The sequence below is a fragment of the Onychostruthus taczanowskii genome, unplaced genomic scaffold, assembly GCF_017590055.1.
Source record: "Onychostruthus taczanowskii isolate IOZ18803 unplaced genomic scaffold, ASM1759005v1 scaffold68, whole genome shotgun sequence".
NCBI lineage: Eukaryota > Metazoa > Chordata > Aves > Passeriformes > Passeridae > Onychostruthus > Onychostruthus taczanowskii.
In genome coordinates this window covers 4,286,722-4,312,960 of record NW_024504566.1, presented here as the reverse complement: position 1 = coordinate 4,312,960, position 26,239 = coordinate 4,286,722, and the positions used below count along the sequence as shown (strand labels likewise).

Sequence of the window (26,239 nt, the reverse complement as noted above, 5' to 3'; positions counted from 1 at the left end):
AAAATTAATATTTTACAATCATAATGCTGTTCTGCTGTTGGTTCTCTTGATCAAGCTGTTAGTTGATTTAAAAGACCAAGATCCTCACAGAACATTAATCATATTCCTGACATTTTAAATTCTGGGTGTGTCTGTTTTGTTTTGTAAATCTGTGCTGTATCTGAAGCATGTGATTCAGACTGACTTAGAATACCACCAAAAAGATAACGAGAAGAGAAGAGAAGAGAAGAGAAGAGAAGAGAAGAGAAGAGAAGAGAAGAGACCCATAAGAAATTGGAGAATTATAAGATGAAATCGAGGCAAGAAGCAGAAGCCATTAATTTCACTAGAGAGCTTTGGATGGTATAACAACCCACTTCAGATGCATTAGCTGGATATCATTTTCCGTTTCAGTAAGAGTAAGATCAAATCAAGGCAGCCTTATAGTAAAATCCTACAGTTACACTCTGAAAAGAGGGGTCATTTTAATTTCAGGGTCTTTTATTACACAGCAAGATAACTGATTGAACTGTGAAATAGCATTAACAGCATAAATATATTCTGATGTCCTCTCTTTAATGCATTTAGAAATTACAGAGTTGGGTTTTTTGCAGGAATTATGATGAATCTTCAATTCCTTTTTCTCAGCTACAAAATATTTATATGAAGACTGTACTGTAGGTAAATCTGCTGCCATGCTGCCACTACTAGATTTTTTTTCTAATTATGAAATGAATTTTTTAAATGGCTGTGATGATGTAATAGTTTCAGGGGTTCAAAGCTCTTGACCAAAAGTGAAATTGTTTTCTATAAACCCATTACATTTTTTTCTTACTTTTGGAAGTCTTTTCCTAGAGCAAAATATTGTTGGAATTCAAAGCAAGAAAGTGGACAATGGTGGGTATTTCTACTACAGTGCAAATAACTCAAAAAGAAATTTATACTTCTTATAGCCTTCAGAGGATCTACTGTCAACAGAAAAACAGCCTGGTACCTGCAGAAGAATAGTGTCTCCAAAAAGCAGGCAAGTAGCTTCAACTTAACATGTAACTAGTACTAAGTAATTCACAAAGAGGGTTTTGGTAAGCACAGATGCTTTAGTGTTTAAAACATGCAATGATCCTGAAGAACTCAAAGATACTAAGTTCAACTAAACCAGCATTCATTCAGAAAAAGTCATAAGTGTGTGTTGATGTTACTCTCATTCTGACTAGATTGTGCATTACACTCAGATCGTTTTAGCAAATTGAGTTGATGATATGGTATTTACTCACACTAAAGGAAAATGAAACTGTCACTTTTATCCTAAGACTCTTAAGTTCCTGCCTGTAAATTTACAATTCACCTGAAGATAATACAAAGGTTTTTGGAAAATCTCCCAAGTTTGTCATATTATGATAATGACAGAAATCAGTGTGTACTGTAATGGTTTAGATTCAGTGAGGCTCCATCCCCCTCCAGCTACAACCCCATTAGTCTGACCTGGGATACTGATGCCAGGTATTTCAGACAGATATTACACTTTATGGAAACTTGGATGAAAACCTCAATGCATAAAACATACTCTATTGTTTTTATTTTAAGGTCTTAGCCAAGTATGTGCAACACCTCTCTCAAAAGATTATCTATTAATGCATGAATATGTGCTGGGACACAACACTTTACACCGGCAGCTTCACAGTTCTGAATGTGCTTAGCAAGAAACAACCTAACACTTTTATTTACATGCTACCAAAAATACCCTCAGGAAAATACATAAACATGAAATGAAATGTAAAGTTGCAGCTGTCAGTTCAAACTTACCCATTGCAACTTTGAGTAACGTGAGTTGGCTGAACTGAATATTCTGAATCCAAGTAACCTCATCTTTACTCATAGATTCGTTCACACCTCATCCTCAGTGCCAAACCTCCACTGACTAAGGAACAGATTTGTCTACTGTAAGAATAGCAGATTGTAGGAATGAGGTTAAATACATTTTAATCTTACCATAAGTACTTACAACTAATGGAACAAGGAATACCTTTATTTTACAGTTGAGAGACGGTTACTATCAAGTGAGAAAAGTAAAAATAAAATACTGAGAACACAAGACTTAGCTGATATATTACTATTAGTATGGTAAAGAAGAACAAAGAGGCAGCTCAAAACTTTCAGTGTAGGCATAACACTGCAGTATGTAGATCAGCTATTGTGTTTCAATCACAACACTAGCAATAATGGTAAATATGTCTCGATTTTAATGAAATTTCCCATAGACTTAAGTATCTGTGACTAACGGTATTTAAATTTCTTCAGTCACATAATATTTATACAACTTCACATTGTTCTTTAAGATATAAAGAACTATACATAATCATTTTTTTCACCCAAGGAAAGAATTATTATAAACAACTCCGATTGTATTCCACATATAATCACCACCTACACTTCAAGAGTATTGTGGCTAATCTGGATCACATTATTCGCATACTCTTGGTCTGAAACCTTTACTATCTTCAAACATAATACCAAACTTTGAAATAATAATTCCTGTTTCCTGCTTTTCTGCATGTGTCCATAGAGATGCATATGTCTTCCTTTAAAATAGCCCACGTATATTTTAATGCCACCCTAGAGACTCCAATCTTTTTCGTTCTCTTTGTGGTGATTATATCATTGCCTTGTAATTTTTTTTCCAATGTTTTCATGTAGATCTTTAAATGAAATTTCTACTCTAGTCCAGTTTTAATTTATATGTAGAAATAACCACTCTTTCATAAATACCTAAATAATAGAAAGACCTTTTCATAGTTTAAATTATATTTTTAATAGAATTCATCCATTGTCTTTACAAAAAATTCCTGCTATCAGGAGTACCACAATCTTATTTTTTAATGTTTTGATCTCAAGATCACCTTGCTATGCATGCCTAGAAATTAATCTTGATTTATGCTCTGGAATTCTTCAAGTCATTTCACTTGGCTATAGAAAAACACATGCAATTTCCAGTAAAGTTTTTCCTACAAGTTTTCACTGTAAGCCTAGGGAACAATCCAAAGGCAGCACTGACATGAATAGTCATGTGTGCTAATGTGGAATTGATGCTAATCAAATAAATTTTTGAATCAGCTGCATTCAAGGGCTCAGATGTGCTATCCACTTGTTAAACCACTTATGCTTAAGAATAACATAAGCCCAATGTAAAAAGAAAAGCAACTCATCAGTGACAGAACAGACACTAAACAGAAAAGAATATGCTAATCTCCTCTTTCTATTTATGCAGAAGAAAGGTGGTAACCTTTGTTTTGAGTTCCTAGTCTACAGTTGATTACTAATTATGTTAATTCAGCTGTAGTTGTTTGTTGGGTAACATAAAACAATTTTTAAAAAACAGATCAATTCTTAAACTTAGAGATCCACTTTTAACAGTGCCCTTGTGATTTCTCAATGAAGATTTGATTAAATATTATTGTTGAATTAAGGTGGACCACCAGCCAAACAAACACAATTTTTAGAAGTGTTATTCCACTTGAAACTCTGTAGTAGACACAGAATCAACTCTGTTGACCAGCCTAAAGAAACACCCTCTGAGGTTCAGAAGGTGAACCTAACAGAGTTACTCTCATGGAATTCTATTAGGAGCAACAGACAGCTAAAATTTCCCAATGTGATTCTTATTCCATTTTTCAAGGCACTTCTCACTGACCAGACATTCTAAAATACATCACGAAATCATTTTCTACTGAGATTGAATTATTTGATGAAATGGCTCAATCAAATTATGTGGCAAGCATAAGTGGACTATACTTTTTTTTCAAACCACCTGGATTCTGACTTCAACCTTTATTTTTATCTCACACTGATAATGTACCAGATAGTACAGCTGTTCTTAAGACCTAAAAAGAAAACTGAAAGACAAAGGTTGAATTGATTTGACATGGTAAATTCAACAAAGAGGAATACTACTCCTCTTACAAAGAACTATGAAGACAGTCTTCTGACAAAGATGAGATGCCTGCTGCAAACACATTTTTACATCTTTCCCAAATATAAAGAAGGTACCAGTAGTGTGTTATGCTGTTAGGCAAACATCTTACTTCATATTAACAAAAGCCTTTGGGCCACAACATACCCAATTACTTGCCTTACATCAACAATTTATTGACCTACTGAAGTCAATTTAAATGGTCACGTGCTTAAGGGTAGATAAATTGGTTTAATCTCTTAACAAATCAAAATTTCAAACATGACATTTTTATACAACCCCTTTAGTCTCTTTTATTTTTATGTGCAGTCCTGGTGGCTTCCATTAGCTCATATTAAAACAGCTGTGTAAAACCTACATGAAAATTCATCCTAAGGATCTCACTCCATTTAAAGCAAAGCAATGTATTCTGTACATAAAAAGGTTTCTTTCGTACTCCCAATTTTATAACCTCTGCCTTTGTATAGGGAGGCAACAGTGTTTTTCATTGTTGGAAAAGTATTAGCATACTGGGTGCACGTTTGATTAATGCACATGAAATGAGTGCTGTCTTTTTTCTACACCTATTGCTTTCCCAGTATTCCCTTTCAGAATAGTGCCTACAGAACAGGCACTTTTGAAAAGAGGTGCTTAAAATGTGAACAGAAAAAATAGGATCATATGTATTACAGATAAAATTGCCTAGTAGGCCACCTATGCTCTCTATGTACTAGAGCAAGAATGCTCTCCATGGTACATTTTTCTAGTATTCCACTGGTGAAATTTTTAATGTGCTAAACAACATGACTTTTATCATTCATCTTGGAGATAATTTCCACTTAATATATATTTCTAAAGATGTTTTCTTCAAGATTCTACCCATATTTTCTCTTTTACCATACAATATTCTGTGTGGGTCCACCCTACATATTCTTTCCCGTCTTTGGTCTTAATACCTACAAAATACTTCCCAGACATTTCATTAATCCTCTTCTAATCTGTTAGTTTATATATAAACATTTATTTTTTAAAAACCCGATGAATTATAGCTTGGCCATAGGTATAATTTGAACACAAAATTTGAAATACATAGAGAAGCATATATATGTATAATATAAAAGCGCATTTAAGGTTTCCCTCTTAAAGCAAAACTTCCATTATCCTCAATTTTGCTCATCATAGAATCATCCTCAACAACATTTTCGGATATTGATTTATGTATGTTTGGATAGCATGGCATCTACAGTCTGGTAAGGAATGTCTTTGCTTCTACCACACAACAGTGAAAATTTGTGTCTAATAGATCTATATAACAATTAAGCATCTAAAAATACTAAGTTATGAACTATCTCCTTTATATAGTAGTCTGTAATCACAACAGATTTTGTAAGAAAATTTTTTCTTTTTTTCTTTAAGTCTTATTACCAAAAAAGTGCAATCTTACTCCTAAATGTCAGTAGCATAGTTTGAAAAGAGACAGCATGGTTAAAAAAAATAGTAAAAAAAATTTCCACAACTTAATGACATTACACTTTTGCTACTGACTCCTGTGCTATCACAGAAGTTAATTCAGGAAATATGTTCTAGCTTAAACCACTCAGTAACTGAATGCTATTAAGTCTGGGTTAGGCAGAAAACTGTCAGATATAATTTAGATAAAGCTGATTCTTCATTGATGAGAGGTAGCTATATTAGAAGCAACTCAGGCGTCAGGCAGTCCTGTTTTTTATGGTTCATTTAATGAAATTATAACAACTGTAGTAATTAATCCTGAATCATTAAAAAGCTGATGCCTTCGTTTTGTTATGTATTAGCAAGTATATACATGTTAATTTAAAGAATAAATACAGACTTACTAGAACATACAACTGCAGAAATCAAGATCTACATTTATCATCTATACATAGAAAGGGACACCTGATATTACACAGGAATATTTGCTTTGGAAATAACACAAGGACAAACCTTTTATGTAGTTTCTATATACTTTTACTACTTATCCAAGGAAACTCAAATTAAGTGAATTCATACAAAATAAGGAGGTGAAAATTCTTAGACACTATTAATAATTTAACTACTATTTTTTCCTCTTAAAGAAGAATATACTGTTGTACACATAAGGCCAAATTAGCCTTATCTTTTTTGTTTAAATATTTTATCAATCTTCTTTGTCAACTAAAGTCTTAAAATTTACATTTCACTGTTCTGTTTAATAGCTCAAGCTGCTAAAAGTATCAGAAACATTTCTAATCTTATGCAGAATTCTAGAGGTCTCTCATAGCACATAGGAATGAAAAATGCACAACAGCAATTACCTATGAAACACACCATGTACAGCAGACAAGTTGCAAATTATCATTACAAAGCCAGGTCTAACAACACAGTCTAGCAGATAGAAAACACATGGTTTACTCAAATATGACAATTACCATACATTGATTCACTATATGACAGATCTTATCCCTAGTCAAAGAATTTTGGATTTCAAGCAATAAGGAAAGTGAATAATTACATTATAAAAATTTAAAGATGTTTAAAACCCTTAAATTCTACTTTATAATGTCACATTTAGTATCCAAAACTTATCTTTACAGCTTCTGATGTAAAGTGATCTAAAGGCATTTCAATTTTAGAGTGAAACGAGATGTCATCTATGGATCTTTAGTATCAGCAAGAATCAATGAAGTGGTAATTTGCAGTAATAGGCAAAACCTAAATATGGCACACCTGGGAAAGGAGCAGCTCTGAGGACTAGAGCAGACTCATCCCAACCGTCTTTATTCCAGTAAAGGCTGCATTAAGCCAAGCTCTCTCACTCCGTTAAAGTTTTAGCATGCAATAAAATTAATGTTCCTCTACATATTGATTTTTCACTTCATAAAAATGTAACACTCTGCAAAAGAAAATTTCATCTCTTTGCAAGTTTTTGTATTTGTTTCTTTCTTTGGCCTAATTTCAACTGGCAACCAAAGTGCTTCACACCCAAGGCTGTCCCAATGTCACTGATCCCTCTGTCCAGAAAAAGTAATGCATTGCAGCTGCCACTTCACTGTCACAAGAAAAACTCCTACTTGTAGCAACACAAAGTCAGTCTAAATGTACATTTCACTATATACAGGGGATAGCTTCACTGGCCTCCAGTGAAACATCTTTAAGTCAGGGGTTCCCCACACCAGTTTAACAGCAATGTTTTTCAATTTTCAAGGAAAAATCATAACTCACCCACATGGAAAAGCTGGTTCTTGTCTTAAACAATACTAAATTGTTCTATCTGTTTTGAAGAATTTTGGAATGTAAAATAGGATAAGAACGAAAAATAGGTTATTAAGTCTGGAGTATCAGCAAAGAAACCAAATAACTGCAATAAATTTACACATGATGCTTTGAGATGAAAGACATCCCTAAACTAAATATAAGTAGTTGAGATCATTCTCAGAAACATTTCTTAAGTGGAGGGGACGTCTAGGAACAAAACAAAACCTAGTGATCTCTACCTCTATTGTAAGAGACATGGAGAGTCACTGATCTCACTTAGGTATTTTCAAAGACAAGCTGCTTTGCAATGAAATTTAGCCATTAGAAAAACAAAAAATATTTAATTGATTTGAATTTTATCATACTTGCCCCAAACTATGTGAACAATTAAAATTGTTGCCTCTTTCTTAATCATTTATATAATTATTTTTTTGGTATAAATATTCTGTCAAGAAATCCATAATATCATTTCTCTAACTATCTTTGCAAAACTCCATTTTTTGAGCATTTGCTTGCCTTTACTGAGTTTCTGTGGAAAAAAATCCTTTTTCCCATTTGATTACTAGTGAAAGGTGAACCTACCTGTATTTCATATTTTAGGTTTCATACTAGATTTCACATCAGATTTCATCTTTTTCTTCCACTGTATAACTCTTCATGACAAAGAATTTGGCATTGATTTTTATAAAAGCTAGACCAGTAATAATATAATTAGGAATGCATAAAATTATAGACATCTTAGAACCAATTTGCAGAGCAAACTGGAAGAAATAATTATTTCTGTGTTACAGATTCAAAATTTAAAGGTACAAATTAATTAAGACAGGAACAATAGCTGGCACATCACACAGTGAGTACAAAGAACTTCGATTAATGCTCTAAGTCTGCTAAGCAAGGTACCAATAATGCAGATAGTAACTGAGTTCTTATTCGCCCTGGCTCAGCTTCTGTTACTACCCCTGCAACAAATATGAAATCAAAATAGTATGGTAGGACCTTTGAAAAAGCAGACCAGGCTTTTCACCCCTTCCATAAAGTATGCTTCTCAGGGGCAGATATGTATTTATCAGCATTATCTAACTTAAGAATTTTGTTCAGTTGCCATAGAACAAAATTTATTGTTTTATGGTCAAAATAATGTGGCACTGTTTTGCATTTCAATTACTCAGTACCATCTGAACAGAAATCTCTCTTTGTTTAGTATAAAATTATTTTGTCTGAAGCTTCTTCTCATCCATCTCTTGTTTAATTGCTTTTGTCTTTAACAACCACAGCATTCAGTTTTTTAATTATATGTTTGGGTAGGCCCTAAATCATTACAACAGACATGGACAGGACAACCATCCTTTGCTTCCCTGGTAAAGAACTGACTGTGGCTAAACACTGTCATCTGTAGAATTTACATAAACACATTAATTAGCCTTCCTTTGTTTCTCTTCAAAACCATATTAAAATACCAGACACAGCTGTCTCTACAAAAGATTAAATTCATGTCCTTTCTAATTCATGATGTCACCCCAGTCACAAGCAATTTTCAGTAGTTTTACTTTCAAAGGAAACACAACTAATGAAAACACCACTAAAAAATTTACATAGAGAGGTTGTGCAGACATTCTACAAAAAATTTAGTATTCATTTGAGACCTCTTCCCCATAGCAATGGGCAAAGATATATAGGCCAGCATTCCTGAAGCTAAATCAAACTTCACTTCCAATAAAATAAGCAGTTATTATGACACAAGCTGAGAGCTTGTCCTTCTATTAGAATATTGCTTTCTCAAATACTCTGCTGGTTTTGCCTGGGATAGAGTCAATTTTCTCCACAGTAGCTGGTATAGAGCTATGTTCTGGGTTTATGCTGGAAACAGTGCTGATAACACGGGGATGTTCCAGCTATTGCTGAGCAGAGTTTACCCAGAGTCAAGGCTTTTTCTGCCTCTCAGCCCAGCCCACCAGTGAGGAGCTGGCGGTGCACATGGAGGGGACACAGCCAGGACAGCTGACCCCAGCTGACCACAGGGATATCCCAGACCATGTGGTGTTGTGCTCGGCATGTAGAGCTGGAGGAAGGAGAAGGAAGGTGGGAACATTCAGAGTGATAGTATTTGTCTTCCCCAGTCACTGTCATGCATGTTGGAGCTCTGCTTTCCTGAGAATGTCTGAACACCTGCCCACCAATGAGCAGTGGTGATGTGATCCCTCGGTTTTTTTTGCTTGTGTGCATGGTTTTCCCTTTACTTGTAAAACTGCCTTTATCTCACCTCACGCATTTTCTCACCTTTACGCCTCTGATTCTCTCCCTCATCCCACTGCAAGGCAAGTGAGCAAGCAGTTGTGTGGGGCTGAGCTGGCCTCTGGGGTTATAATGACAGAAACACATAACAAAATTAATTTACAGTGCAACACTTAAGGTTGAGCCAAATCATAGGGGCTTTACTTTTTCTCATCAGGATGATCAGTACTAGCAGAACACTTTATGGAAGTGGATTATATTCAAAGCATCACATGAATTTGTGGAATAAAGTAAATGGGTTGATACGGTGGCCAAAAGGATCTTTCAGAGACTGAGAATGAAAATTTCTAAATCTGAAGAGAAATATAAATCCTAGAAGAGGAAAAATCAGTAAAATGACAAGATCTTATGTTAGAAAATAATGACAAAATTTAATTATTTTATTGCTACAGCCACAGTCAATACACCTATGTCTACAGTGTTGCAACAGATGAGGACAAAAAGGAAAAGGACAAAGAACATGGCGAGAAAGTCCATCATCAAGAGACTGAACCCACTTTTTCTAATAAAGCCCACATCTCTTCTACTGTATTGAAATCCATATGACTATCTTTATTCCTTACTTAACATTAATGAAAATACTACAGTTACAATTAAATGCCACTTACGCATCATTCAACATTTGTGATCACAGACAGAAAGTTTAAAAGGTAAGAAAACCACTGTGAACATTCACTTTCTCACCTATGTCAGAAAAATACTCTTTATAAGAGAAACAAGCAAGAGAATGTGAAGAACAGGATTAAAACAAAGTGTTATTATCAAACTTTTAATTGCATTTGCAGCATAACACAGTTTCACCTTTTTGATCTAATGAACCAAAATTTCTTTAACAATCAATAGGCACAATACTGACAACACTTACAAAACAAAGGCTCAACACTACACAAATATTATTCAGGTTAAATTTTTCCCAAGACCAGACCTCAAGTCTCTGTCCACACAGTTATATTATCACCTCTTTACTTTTATTAAAAAAAAAAAAAAAACTTAAAATGCATATAAAGGATTTATTATACTATACACAAACATCATAATCAATATTATTTTTTATCCTCACTATGGAATTGAGAGTTAAGACCTCACTCTGGAATGGACCCACCTCTCTATCTAACCTCCAGAGACTCAATATTGGCCAGCATTGGTATTTAATTAAACTATTAGCTCAAAGGTTTTGAATGCTTAACATAAACTAATGCTCATCATAAACTAACTTCACTGTGCTGCCAAGATATATTTTGAATACAGAAAGACAGCTTTACTGAAATACTAGTTTTACAAATTTAAATGCACTAAATTAGCAAGAGGGAAAAGATTAAAACAGCCTTGGTCACCCAGCCCCATTACACCTACACACTGTTACTTTGAATTACTACCTAATAATGGATGGTTATTACTCTGTAACCACTAGGTCCAGAATGAAAACTGGGGCCCCTGAATCAAGAACCTTTCAAGCATGAAAGGCTATGAGATAAAGGATGTGCTTTGCAAAAGACTCCTAAATGCATCTAGATTTGTAGCAGTAACTGCATTAAGCAAACCCATCAGCTGCAGAGAAAGCAGATGAGAGTGAGAGTCGGCTATCACCCATGACAGGAAATGTTAGCAAGCTGCTCTAACTGGCCATGCTTCAGCAAAGCATTTAAGGATGGTGCTAAAGGGCTCTCTTGGCTAGAATACCTTCTTGAATTGAGCCTAAGAGCCTTGTGGAGTTAGGGCCAGATAAAAACATGCATTATTCCTTTCTTGTACACAAAACTATTCAATTAGAGGGTGCTCAGAGAACTGATGCATTCAACTCCCTTGCTATTTGACAGAAACAAAACAGGATGTGATTAACAACTCTGGAAATATACAATTTTCATGTGTATGGACAGTCATATCTGAAGTTGACTATAAACCTATTTTATACACTTTTCTCTGCAAAGCTGGAGTGATAAAGACACAATGAGATTTATTGGAATGAGTGTATAGTTACAAAAATGAGAGTGAGAAGCATATTTTTATTATAAAGAAAACATTAGAGTATGTATGCTTTGGCTGAAACTTTGAAATTTAGAAAAGCTTGCAAAGCATCTTTATTTTTCTAAGGAAATTTTTATAGGAGTTTATGTATTTCAGATATATATATATATATTTAAGCTGGTAATTTCTCTGCAAGCAACAGTCCACATACCTATGGGAGGAAATAATTTAGTGAATGCTACTATGCCACATTTCTTCTAAAAGAAAAATGCCAATATCTCTATCACTCATGGTAAAAAATATTTATAGAAACCATCTATTGAAAATACGTATTTTTGTGTATGGAGGTGTAACCAAATCAAAAAAGCAGAAGCTATCCAAAGGAATATGTTCTCCCACCTATTTTTAGTGTAATTTATTACTTAGTGTTATTAATTATTAAAGAAAACACATGTATTGTTTGTGTTATAAGTTTTATAAATGCTATGAACTACTGAACTAATTGAATCTTTTTATTTTACAGCCTTTAAAGCAGACTGCATTTCTTATTATTGATATCCTCTCAGCCTAACTTTTGGGACTTTGAAGGCTTAAGGGAGGAATTACTGCAATACACAACTTTCACTCAGAAAATCTGTCCTTTATGTCTTAGGAAATAAACCTCTGCCTCACTAAATATTAGTAATTATATCTAATTTCTGTCCTCCATGAAAGAGGCATGTTCCTAGTTCCTCCCAATTCACCTCTACCCTCTAACATCTCTAGTATAGGGTGGAGGGAGATTTTTTTTAAGTCAGAAAGAGCTTTTATTTTCTGTCTAATTTCCAGCTTTAAGAATTGTGTATTTTATATATTCCATGTGACAAAAATATCAAGCTGTTTCACAGTACTAGGAGAAAGAAGCTACCCAGCACACTTACTGATCAATCTAGAATTTTACTCCCAGATGGTTATTGTCCCTCATATCTATGAAACAAGACATCATTGCCAGAAAATAAACATTTGCTCTTCTGCTAACATTGTTCTACATCTTAAACACATTCTCACTTAGCCAGTGCATTTATTTCTGAGCAGAATAAAAACAAAGTTCATTTCTTTATTTTACAAGGAGACATAATAATTCCTAATAATACCTGACAGAATCTGTTTCCTCAACCCTAGCTACCCATCTTGCACTTCATCCTTTTAGAATTCCTTTCGTCCATATGTGACCCAAACTACAAACAGAATTTCAGATGAAATCCCACCAGTACCATGTACGTTGCCTTTAATATTTTCTTTCCACTTCTAAAAATGCTGTAATACATCCTGATATGTCTTTACACTTGTCTTTTTTCATTGCCATGTCACACTTATGGCTTTAGCCACCCTGAGACTTATAAAGCCAGATTTCTGTCTTCCTCTGACACTTCCAATTATAACTCCCAGCTTACAACAGAAAAATCATATTACTTCCTAATCAGACACACTTTTTGTTTCACTCACCCTTCCTGCTCTTACTTTTAATCTGACTTTCACATATTTTTCTATCAGCCAGTTTTCCAGCCTTGATTTTTGCACTCAGATAAATATTTCTTATTGCCTCCAAATCAGACCACAGTTCAATATGAATTTCAGTAGCACTGATCTGAATTAAACTAATCTAAGAGTAGAAAAACCTGTGGCTCTATATTGGCTCCCCCATCCAGTTTATCATACAAGTTCTGCCAGCAGTGAACAAGGGGGTGAAAACAAGCCCAGAAGGGAGGATGTGCTTCTTTCAACACACAGACACATCAGCCTGCTCCAGAGGCATTACCCAGTAGTCCTTCACCAGCCTCAGCCTGTCTGCCATAATCTTCTCTTTGCTATTAGCCTTTATCTTCTCCTGGCTGCAGCACTTGTTCGATCCATCGCTCACTGCACTGCTTCAGGATGCTAAGAACGTAGATCATCATTCACCTGTTGCCACGATCCTGACAGGGCTAAGCAAAGGGTCAGACAGAAGAGCCTGTAGAGGGGGTGGGAATGCAGCTGCTCATGATGTTGTAGAGGGTTGGAAAAACTGCAACCAGGAAGTTAATCTGCAAAGGCTGTTTTACATCTCAGTACCAGACTGGTAAAAGCTTGCTGCTCTCAAAGGACCTGATCACTTCCACCTTTTTCCTTTCTGTGTTATTACTGTTCCTCTTCCCTGCTTTCAGCAATGCATTCCTGCCTTGGGCATTGCTCAGTCCCTTTGTGAGCTGCCACCTGCACCCACCTCAGAGCCAAGGCCTGCCTGAGACACTGGGAATGACAGCATGCACACATGCAGTCCAACAGCAACACTCAGCAGGGAGGGAGACACGGAGGCAGAACCATGCAGCTCTTTTCCATCTCTTCTCCTTTCAGTTGTTTTATCAATGGATCGCAATACAAACTAAGAATAAGTAGTATCAATAATGAACAATTAAGCAACAAATTTGAGTTGCTTTTCATATACCAAGTCACTGCTACTCAGAGTTAAAAACAATATTGCAATTTAATTGTTCAAAAGGTATTTAGGAGTTGGGAAGATCTAAATTATTCACTCAGCCAGACTCCACAATATGAGCTTATGGTAATTGTGATTGCCCAGTGGGTCATTTAGGAAAGTTCAGGGAAAAAAAATATGTCTTTCCTTCAGAAGAAGAGAAGAAATATACTGCAACACCACTCTGCAGCACTGAAATTGACCATCTTGTCACATTAGAGTGCAGGCATACTTGCTGATATAGAAATAGATCATTCAATAAAGTCTCTTGTCCAAATACTTATGACTTAATTACTTACTCGTACAAAGAAAAACTTCTGCTTTAAAAAATCATGAATGTTTAATGAGGACAGAAGGGGGTAGACTGAGACTTGTGAAACAAATTCCATCTCCAAGGTAGCCGCTGAGAAAACATCCCACCATTATTACACGACTTCAGAATGGAAAACAGGTTCTGACACAATTAACCTTTTGGCAATACAGAAAAGTTATTAAAAAGACTAAGTGGTGTTCTCTTGAAGGCCAAAATTTGTGCAACTCACAAACCCACTCAAACTCAGCACTACTTCAAAATTGATAAACACACAAGGAGCAGTTACAATTAACTTCTGTTTTCAAAAGAAGTATTAGAGGTACCAGAACATATTCTTAGTCTGGATGTCAATTTTCTTTGTTTGCAATAAATGAAAAAAAACAGGCAATACGTGCCAAATACTAGCATAGGAAACAGATAACAAATGAAACAGTAATAAAGGGGAAGGTAAAGGACACAACTTCTAAGCATAACAAGGTAACAGTACCTGGCAGATGAATGTATTGTGCTCTTAATCAAGTCTCCTGTTACAAGTAAAGTACTGTTGTGAATGCGTGAAATGGATTCCAGGATTAAGATTTAACAAATTTATCTCTTCCTGAGCCACCTTATTTCCTTATGAAAATATGTATTTTTATTTCTATTTTAATGGCATGCACCATACTATTGCTATTGCAGGTAATTGTACAAATACCAATCAAGGGCAGCTTTACTGATCAAAATGTTGCTGTTCTTCCATTGCAATTTAAAAGATAATTTTCAGAAATTTTGCTGATTTAACACTCTAAGTAAGTACTGGGATCATGTCATCTGCAGATACACTTATGTTATCTAAAACATAGTTCAGTAGAAATTCATATCACACACAAATACACACATGGATGCACACATACAAAAAAATAGCAGGACACAAACAGGATTACAGTAAATTCCATTCAGTATGCTATGCAGAAAATTAAGTGTTAACGAGTTGTAGAACTCAAAATAACTTATTTCTCCAATTCCTCTTTCTAAAACACCTTTGTATAAATATTTCTTGAATGTACAGGTGAATTTATGATCACACTAAAATCAGTAATTCACAAATTCTTTTCAACAAAACCAACAGTTTGCCTGGATTTTATGTATATAGGTCCCCCAGTTTTATATGTACCGCACTGGTTTTTTGTTTTTTGGGGTTTTTTTTTAGCTTATGGGTAATTTGGTTTCCAACCATATAAATAGATTTTACAATAGGGCTTGGAAAAGTGACCACAGCATATGCAGTAACTGGTACCCTGAAAGCCTCCATTTCAGATTCTTCATGGCTTCAAGTAAACCAGTAGTAAATTTCTCTTTCTACAATTTTAGCTCTGAACCCAATCACGTAAAACATTTTACTACAATGTCTGTCTCGTTCCCTACAAGTATGTTTGACAATGATTTGTCAATGAAAGTGAGAATGATTCTATGATTCCTTGAGATGTTATCAGCAAATAACTGCAAATGAACTTCCAATTAAGTTCCATGATGCTGATGCTAAATGTTTCATTTCCACAAGCTCTTCAGAGAGCCAGTGCATTATCCCACTGAATTACTGAAATACATAATTAGATGGTATTAAAGGTGAGGTATGTGATAATAGAATCTATTGAATGCTTTCAAAAATAAAGACCCATAGTATTTCATTGTATAAAACCAGTTTCTCTCTTTCTTTAAACCCATTTAAAAGCCTATGAAAATTTTAATATTCACAGGAATTACACACAGGTAAAATAATAGAAGTATGGTTCTCAGAACAAAAAGGTTTTCCATGTATTGTAGAGCTCTCGAATACTAGAGCTCCTCTGAAAGGGTTGATTAATCATACTATTTAAAGACTGTGACACATTTATAACCAAACTAATGCAGGCAAAGCTAGTAATTCACAGTTACAAACCTGTGCAAGAGAGAAGTTATGTGTTGGGACAGTTGGTTTTAAATTCCAGACCTTTTTGGACCCTGCCCATTTCTGGTACTGAACTCACTTAACTGGTGTATCTTAACTCTCCTGTATATGAAGAGGGGTAAAATAAAAATTATTGTTATTTGATTTGCTTTTAAAATACTTTTCCACTCAGATTGACACAGAAGAACCATGAAAACTAAAGAATAGAGATAATAATTCATACTCCTCCTTAGTCAAGATTATAAACATTAGATTTACTTTTTAAAAAAAGCAAGCTGCAGAACATTTCTTTAAAGCACAGAAATAGGTGTTGATCATAAATATACTGAAGATGTCAGACCACTTTTAAATAAATATTAAAATGGTTTTTAGTAAATTATGAACAGAGGCCTTCAAGCTCTGTAGAACAAAAATTTAGTCAAGGCAGAGACTTAGTCAAGGCTTCTCTACAGTGGGAATGAATATTTGGTGCCATCAGCACCCTAGAATCCTTGGAGTACAGTTGTGCTTATCATGGGCAAAGAAAAAGCCATACTGGTATATGCCAAGTAAAAATTCTTCTCCTCATCCAAGCCAGAATACAGACATTTCAATTTATTTGTCTTATAATCTTCCAAAACATTTACCCATTAAAAATTTACACACCTTATTTCATCTATTTTCCACCAAAAAAAGGAGAAGAATGGACTGCATCCACGATTCTACCTTTCCATTATTTAAACTGAGAAATGGGGGTGTAGCAGCTGATTCCAGGAGAGCGAGGGTCAGCTGTTGTATAGGCAGCCCTTATCCATAAGTGCTTCTCATGCCTGTCACATGCACATACTCCATTTTAAAGAAGGGAAATCCACAGAAATAGAGCCTATTACGCAGGTCTTCGACTGCCAGCAATGTCCTAGGGTCAGACTGGCCATTTGTTGAGCCCTACTAAGGCAGAGCACCTCAGACCTGTTTTTAAGCAAAGATTACAGGAGTCTTTCTGTGACAGCCAAAGGAAGGAATAGATTACACACAGATCTGCCTCTGACATCCTTGAAAGTGTGTGATGCATAAGGCACCTTGAAAGAGGAAGCAGAGGACTGAAATCTGCATCCCTCTGGACAGAAGCTAGCAAAGACAAAGACCAGAAGAGTCAGTACGGAAGACTTGAGAGAAAAGAAGGATGAACTGCTTTTTCTAAAAATTAGGGGCAGCGTGTGAGAAAGCAATTGAATGTTCTTTGCACAATCACAACGAGGAGGAAAAAACTGGGCACAGGAAAGATGAATTTGTGGAAAGTGAGATTCAAAGCCTAAGGTAGTTTATAATTAGCTCAGTTAGGAATATTCAATTAAAGGCTTTTAAATGCAGCGTAGGCAGCAATGAAGTTTGGCTTCTCTCCAGAAGTAGTTGCACTCATACCCAGAACCAGGACAGTCTCAGGAGAGATTAATGAAATTAATGGAATTTCCTCTCCTGGTCAAAAGTTAGTGCTCCTGCCTGATGTACCAAATTATTCCCCATTTAGGTTACTCCTGAGGCACATTTTTAAATAGCAATATTGAGTCTCCTTTATGTTTAGTTCAATATTCTCCATGTAACATAACAGAAGCCATGACAAAAATATGTGTCCTGAGAGTACAGTTAGGAAATATGTATCAGCAGTTTGATTTCTCCCTCTTCGACCCATGCATTTTAACTTCTTGGGTTTCCAGTTTGAATATTATTACTATTTCATTAAGGCCATAACTATCTGTGTTCTGATTCCTGAAAGCCTATTTGGCATAACATTCGAATTAGCAGTAATGAGAGGAATACGCTCTTCCGTCATCAAGTTTGTTACTTTGATGAATATGTCTCTGTAGAAAAATATGAAATGAGTTAATGTACCTGCCTATTAAAGCCACTTCAGGAGATGACTGAAAGTATGAATGGCCTATTAGCTAAAGAAAAATTCAACCTAAGGCCCAGGGAAGAAATACAGCTGTATCTAAAAAGTGGATTTATTGCAGCTATTTCTTACAGTACTCAAAGAAAAAGTGTATGTCAGCAAAATTAAGAGTGCTAAAAGGTCACACTAAAAAAAGTTAGGCAATTTTGGGGCTGAAGGATTTTGCATACAAAATAGTCAGGTTTATATGAATTGTTTTGTGCATTTAAGGCTTTTTTGCTACTTCTTTGTAGCTGAACTAAGATTATCTGTCACAATAAAAAACCCAAATAAACAAACAAACCCCAAACAAACAAAAAACAACTAGAGGAAGAAACTGATGAGAGTACTTGACCAGCTGAGTAAGGCTTCTAGTTAGTAATCAAAGTAGCTGATTGGAACAAAATTTTGGATAAAATCTAAGGCCTGACAATTTGTCTTAGAGATTACTATCAAGAGGAGTATTGTTTCCAGATCTATGTAGAAAAGTGGAAATAAAAGACTTAAATATGGATATTAGTTTTCCTTTTTTCTTCTGAACTTTCTGTAGTGCCACTGAACTATTTTCATGCAGAGATAGGTAAATCACAACTATATAATTGCAAGTAAATGTAAAATGTACCTGAGGAAATATTGAGAAAAGCTGTTTTAACATTGAAAAATGAGTATTCCCACCAGTTGAGGAGTCAGAAATTCCCATTGTCACAAAAATCAAAATTATCAAAAAGAGTTGAATAGATTTTAGAACACACAGATAAGCACTGGATTTATATAGAAATCTGATAAGTAGGTTTAATCTTTGATAGGCAAAAAAGGACTGGAAAGATCTTCCAAAAATGTTAAACTTAACTTCTTCTTTTGTAGACATGAAGTCAGCTATTTGTAAACACATCTCTTTTATAAATATGCCAATCAGTATCTCTGAAGAGGGGGTTTTTGCTAGTGATTTATTTCACCTGAGGTTTGGTTGGTTTGGATTGCTCTTGCTTTGATTTTCTACCCAAACTACTTCCATGGGAAATTTATCCCAGGATGTGATGACTCACAGGGAAAAAAAAAAAAAAAAAAAAAGACAGACTTAAATTTAATCACAGTCACACACAAATTTTGTTCTTCTACTCCCTTTTCCTCATTATGTACCAGCAGGATGTATTTATCAGCAGGAATCTTATTTTCCCCCTGACTCTCCTACACTGCACAAGACAAGGTTTTATAAGCCCCTCTGTAATGTGGGCTCTGCTGTCACCTGAATAGTATTTAATTGCATGTGTTCCACTTTGAGCTCATATGATTTTCAAGCACAAAAAAATCACAACTGAATTAATTATCCTACGTGAAGTGGCCAGTTACTGCTCCTGGAACAACTCTGAACAACAATCCCGGTGCATCCTCAGACATATTTGCTTTTTTTTCACAGCTGTGAGCTCTTACCTCTTGGTCAACCAGTAATACAGAGATATGTTCTGCCTCTCAGTTATTTCTAATAAACTCACAATTTAAAGCAGAATTACATTTTATTGGCTCCAAATGACCTTTCATCGTCAACTACTTAGCGTGTAATCCCATTTCTATTACTGAAGTCCAGGCAGCCTTTCTGAATGATACTCCTATGTCCCTCTGAGCTGCTCATTGTGGGAAAACCACCCTCCTTCTCCCATTCAACCTGTCCTTTGCCTTCTCGTCACAGTGATGTCATCAAAAGATTTACTCGACACTAAACAATAAGTTATATTATCTACTATATTTTATATTATACTTTTACACAATTACCAAATAGATAAATTTCTACAAAATGTTAGTTCCTCTTCTCTGGTAATTAGAATTCCCAATTAAATTATTGACTTAGTTATTTCTCATTATCAAATGGCCCTGGTCCTCACCAGGTAATAGGTAAGAAAACAGATGTTAACAGATGTTACCTTTCTCTGAAAGTACCTATCCCTGTTATTTTATTAAAAAATATATATTTCATCTCCTTTATAATAATACTGACGGGAGTTAGAGGCTGAATGCACTCTCTTGAAAACACAACTGTTACACCATAAAGGAAACGGTCAGTATTACCAAAAACTGAAGATTTTATTTCTTGCTGCAGACACAAACTAAAGGATAATGAATATCAGTGCTTTTAGTGATCCTTGAGGTGTATTGTGAATTCTTACAACTCAAGAGCAGAAAGTAAACATAGCCTCTACAGTACTGAAATAACACAAATATTCTGAAATATTAAAAATTGGTAATTTTTAGCCAAAACAAATGAGTCCTGATATCTCTATGTCATCTAATTTGTTTTGCTTCACCCAAAAGTATTCAACTAAGTCAAGACAAGGACATGTCAGCTTTACCACAGCTGTCATTTTCCCATGCTTTTAACAGTCAAGGAGTTACAGAAAAAATCTGTAGGGACAGGCTGCTTATTAATTGTGCACACAAACACACACATAAATCCCTTTGAGGCATATTAGCTTTAAAAGTAAACTTTTGTCACCCAAAATGGCTCATGAAATATGCAACATATACTATAAATAATTATTCATCAGACATATCACATAGCAATAACTGATTTCTTAAGTTCCTTAATTTCAAAATGTGGCATAAACACACACACAAAACATAGGGGAAATTAATTTTCTATAGTACAAATTTTGTTGTCACATGACCCTACAGAGCCCAGGGCTTTGTAGCCGTTGAAAATGGGAATTTCCATTTTTTCTTCAATTTTCTATCCCGTTTGGCAAAAAAATTAACTGATAAACTAATTCATATAGTAGAACATGCTGAATAAGAACATTAGCTAGAAACTACATTTCCATGCAGAACTCCAGTAATCTTCTGGATTTCTACATTTCTCTGACACTTTGAACTTATTTGTGAACAATTCTCAACTTTGAGGATACTTTGAAATCAGTTCCAAGTTATTTAAGTACTTATACCTTAAACATATCAGATTCATCTGGCTGTTCTAAGGCAACCTGTTTGTTTCTGAACATATCAGCTGAGCATACAGAACTGCTAATAGAGGAGTAATTAATTCAATTGTTTGTTAATACAAGTGCTTGGTCATCACAGAATATATGTGCTATTCACGTGGAGAAAATGTGCTGACCCACCTGTAACATATGTTTAATCATGGTTCAGTGTGTATTTGCAGTCAGGTCTTACATTTCATCAAGAATTTTGCCAAAACAGACTCACTTTCCAAGCAAAGGTTTGATCAGCTGTTGAATGCAGAGCCATCCTTGCAGCCTTTTTTTATCCAAAACCATGGATAGGGATTTCTTTCTACTTTGATCTCACACTATGTTTTGTTTCAGGAATTGAAAATCAGGACTCATATTTGTTGCTACCTAACTGGTACACTGGATTTTTCAAATGTCCTTACAACAGAGGCATGCAAAATACAGGAAGTAACAAGATCTGCTTTTCCTCCCTAATTTATTAATATTTTCACATTGCTTTTTGTAGGAGCAAAATAATGAAAATGCATACATATATAGACAGATCTCTCAAATACATATAGATATGTACACTTTCATAAGCATGTAATACAATATGCTATATTCCTTAAAGATGGAGTGGTTTTATGCCTCTTTTGTTTCCTTTACCTCTTTCTCAGTGCTATAATGCAATCCTGTGTCTGAGCACCAGACTTCAAACGAGAGATGTATTCAAAACCTGCACAGACAAAATAAGTGGTTTCCTTAGTAATGGAAACTATGTGAAAGCCTCTGAAACAACTCCTCCAGTAAGTCATGGTGTACATGATCCTTTCTACCCCCAGTTTATTGATTTGAAGATAGTTTTACATTTAAATAAAAATATTTAATGTGCACAGTTTTTGAAACTAGAGATGAGAGGGAAGACATTTGCTGCATTCCAGTTATATTGTTTGGGTTTTAATCAGTATGGATGTTGTATGTTCCAGCTACCTTTTAATTAATTTTATAGATCTTCAAGTTGAAAAAAATGAAATTGTATAACTAAACTCCTAAGGACTTCACTTAGGTACCCATTACACTCCTACAGTTTAGTGTACTTTATTCAAACTAACATTAGGTAACCATATTCTGAGGACATACTGCACTTATTCGTGCTGTTTCTTATCATCACCATAGCAAATTCATGCTGTTGATGGCATGGGAAAATAACTGATACCTCTCTCAGTCTCAGAGTAAAAGTAACTAAAAGCAAAATGACATTCTAGTTCTAATATTTAGCTTAGTGACTCTAAAGTTTTCTAAATCACCAACACAGCTCTTGTGCAAATAGTTACGTAAAGCAGATAATTTAGAATTTCTATTTTTATCCACCTATTTTAATATTAAACCACAATAATATGAAACAAGAATACTTTGTTTAGTTTAATCAAAAAAGCTAAGAAATTCAAGTCTGAAGATCTGCCCTTGAGAAACACACACTATATATATCACATTTATTGCCACAAACATGGCATTATCAGGGAAGGTGGCTAAATTTAAAATAAAATTTTTACTGGGAGAATGAGGTTCCCTTTCACTGATCACATACTATTAGCCACACCACACAGTGTCAACAGAAAAGGTACAAACCTGTTTCAGATAAAATATTAGTTAATGTTCCATAGAAAGGCAAAAAAGATATAAGCAAAGAAAAGGAAAGTGGCTTCTCTATAAGGACAGAAATTTCAAGACCTATCACCATCCAATTACAACAAATTGACACCAGGATGGAAATTCTAGGCTTTACATTCAAATCATTACTGCCACTAATATCTTCCTCAGCCTTAGATACAGATTAGCTCCAAGAGCTATCACACTAACTGCTATATTCCATTCTCGGTCCCACAAACAAGGATGACAAACAAGCAGATCCTTAAGAAATATACAAGAGTATCTCAGTTTTAAAAATCCACCATAGAGAAGATCTCAATAAGTTATATCCAATTAACGAAGGCTACAAAACCTGGGATGTCACCATAAGTAAGACATAAACTTACTGAGGTGAAATCAATATTTAAACATATACACCCAGCTTGAAAATTGCTTTACAAATACTTCATCTGCCTTATCCAGCTGCATATAAAGATTCTCTAGCTGCTTTTCACTACTCTGTCTTCATTAAGACTTCCATGTGACGCAGCAAGGTTGTGGTTGCTACGCGTCACTCACTTCCAGCCTTCTGCAGACACTGGTATGCCAGGGATTCTTGCCTATCAGAATAGGGTCAAGGATGAAAACTAGAAGAACTCCAATATCCTCCTGTGTTGGACCCAGTAGGGATAAAACTTGTTAAGATTTTTCAGACCTCAAGCAACTCCTGCAGAAGGCTGACTATGGGACCTATAATGAGGAAAGAGACTATAGCTTTTGCCTGGGATCTCATACTTTTTGTTTCACAGAAAACAGTTGCTACATGGATAGGCAAGTTTTCTGGAATAGGAAATATCTCCTTGAACACCAAGATCAGCTCCTCACCCCTGCTTTCATTCAACCCCATCACACATGACTGAATTTTCCTGTACTATAAGGCTCTTTACTATGCAGTTCCAGATTTTGCCAAGTCATATAGCACCTACTACCTACATAGCATTTAAAGAAGTAACTGGGGCTTTGTGTATATGTGAATTTTTCCTTATGTGAAATTCTTTACAGATTTGTTTCCATCTGCTTTTGCTCTATTGTATCAACACTAACTCTCAATCTGACAAAAGAAATTTCATAGCAGGTTAAGTAATCTGATACAGCATTTTCCATTACGAAGTGCAACTCTAGAAATTTGAATTCATTGTTGGCAACAAGCCTTTCATCTTCAAAAAAGACAAAGAACAAGAGCCAGAAATGTTTATCACTGAAAAAAAAATATTCCATTTTGGAAAGACATATATTAATAAAAATTATTCTGTATGGGAGTATAGCCCTTTTAGGAAATCATCAATAGTCTCGCCATGACAATGCAAGGTTGTCAAATGCACATGACAACATCAGGTTGAAAACATTGGACTGAAAATAATGGCAGAACAGGGTTACATGAAGTGGTAGCTCTTTTTTCTCTCTTCTAGGCAAATTACACAATGACAACCAGGTATAATTTGTAAGTCAATTACTAAATTAACCGATGACACCACAACACAGATTTCTTTGAAACTGACCTTCACTCAGAAAGAAATAACTCCCCACAACCCACAAGGAAGATATAAAAAGGTGTGCTTTGCAGAACTGGTGGGAATTAATCTGTCCAAAAAAACCCCACCAGCCCACCTCTTTTTTTAATCAATGGGCTACAAGAAGAAAGCAAGAAAAGCCACAACTGAGCCTCCTCCTTGTAGTCATGGTGCCTCAGAAACCAGGATAAGAGCACATGTAGTCATAAGCAATAAAGCTGTTCCAAAAGTGTTGTCTCTTGTACACATGCACATAATCTCTATGAATACACACTTTAAAAAAAAAATCCAATTTCTGATATAAAGTGTATCATCTTAGAATTTAAATCAAATAGTTGTGGTATTTTTACTGTAACTGCATAGTATTTATTGCAGTTTTTAACTATACTTGCTGCATTCTAAACAGAGCTGTGTTCTTACAGACTGAAAACACTAGAAATGGTCATAGGTAATCCTGAACCACAAAAAAGTATATGGAGGCCCAAGGATGCTCTGCCTCTCTACATAATGAAAAAGGGGAAAAAGTTTTTAAACCATCTTCCAATTTTGAGAAAAATGTGGACACAGAATCGTATTTAAATAACTAAGGGGTTTATGGATTGTGTTTATTGTCCATTAAAAACAAATAATTACTTAGTTTATTTAACATGCACTCAGTAATCAGATAAAATTTATGCTAAATAAATTGCTGGAGTTGGTCTGCATTCATTTCATTGTCTCTCTATCAGTCTGACAGAATGTTTTTCTATCCTGTAACCTATTAAGCTATATATATATATTTTCGTAAAATTGATTACATTGCTATTTTAAAATCACCAAGCATCACAGTGAAATCAGCAGAAAAATAACTTAATGTACTTTAATAATCATAATTGTTTTGGATATAAAAGATATCAAAGATTTTCTCCCGCAGATAGTTTTAAAAGAAATTGTTTAGCATTACCTAAATCATAAAATTCAATTACTTCACTTTTTTTTTTTTTACAAAACAGAATTTTAGTATGATTTAATAACATTTTAACTAATATGTAAATGTATGCCTATCAAGGAAGTACTTTAATTGCATATATAGTCTATCATAAGAACTCACTTTCTTTATGCAAGTATACTTTAGTTGATTTAATTATCTAGCCCTCTAATTACACAGTCCATACCAATCAACCAAAATGAAGCACTTCTCTAATCTTAATTTCACATGTCAAACCACTGAATATGTTTCTGCATGATTCTCATGTTAATTAGAAAGCCAGATTTTGAATGAATGACAGTGATTTCATGAAGAGGCTACGGGCAAAAGCCAAGTTTTCACACAGGGCAATGCTAGTCTTTATTTACCTTTCTCCAGATCATCTGTTTCTCCACTGGATGAGATATGAGATCCAGCAGTTTTTAGTTATCTTTAAAAGAATATTTCCATCTTTGTCCAAACTTTTTGAAATATTCTTGTCTCTTACTGCCCCACAATCCCACCCCTCTAGCACAAGTTAGCATCTTTTTTGGGGGCAAGGTAGGAGAGGGCTGAGATCAGGAAGGATTTCCATTTTTCTTGGGGGAACTACAATGGCAAGAGGTCTTACTCTTCCTTCTTTGGGTTGTGCTTACTTGAAACATCCTGAGAGGATTCCATCCCATCCAACACAGGATATTATGCTGTGCAGCAGGGAAAGCTTATAGGTTGACTTGAAGGTTTAAAATGGTTTGCATTTGCAGCTCTTGGTGGTGACCATTACATACATCAGAGGCTCCAAGAGCCACCTCGTGGGGGCAAAGGAGAAACAAGGTTTCACCAGTGAGGCTACAGAAAAATGATGTGACATCTTTCTGATCTGACTTTTCCCAGTCCCAACCTCAGGCAAGAAGACCTGAAAGGTAACTAAAGATGGGTTTGCCCCAGATTTTCATTATAACTCTTTAACTCACATTAGAAAAAATCTGAATATCCATAACAAAGAATGAGAGAAAATAAAAAGACTACTTGGCCTTTCCCTGGCCTAGAGTATCTCACCTATTTGCAGCTAAT

General features: G+C 35.0%; 1 protein-coding gene across 4 annotated transcripts in view; it reads right to left on the bottom strand.

Moving 5' to 3' along the window:
• Positions 1 to 26,239, bottom strand: part of IMMP2L (inner mitochondrial membrane peptidase subunit 2) — a 407,522-nt gene that overhangs the window by 182,365 nt on the left and 198,918 nt on the right. The window contains exon 4 of one of the 4 annotated variants that reach the window (XM_041421060.1): positions 21,707 to 21,755. The exons of the other annotated variants lie outside the window; for them this stretch is intronic. Within the exon in view, the coding sequence (XP_041276994.1) occupies positions 21,749 to 21,755 (7 nt within the window). The 3' untranslated portion in view covers positions 21,707 to 21,748. Of the gene's footprint in view, positions 1 to 21,706; positions 21,756 to 26,239 lie in introns of those variants that run through there. 4 annotated transcript variants of the gene reach the window in all.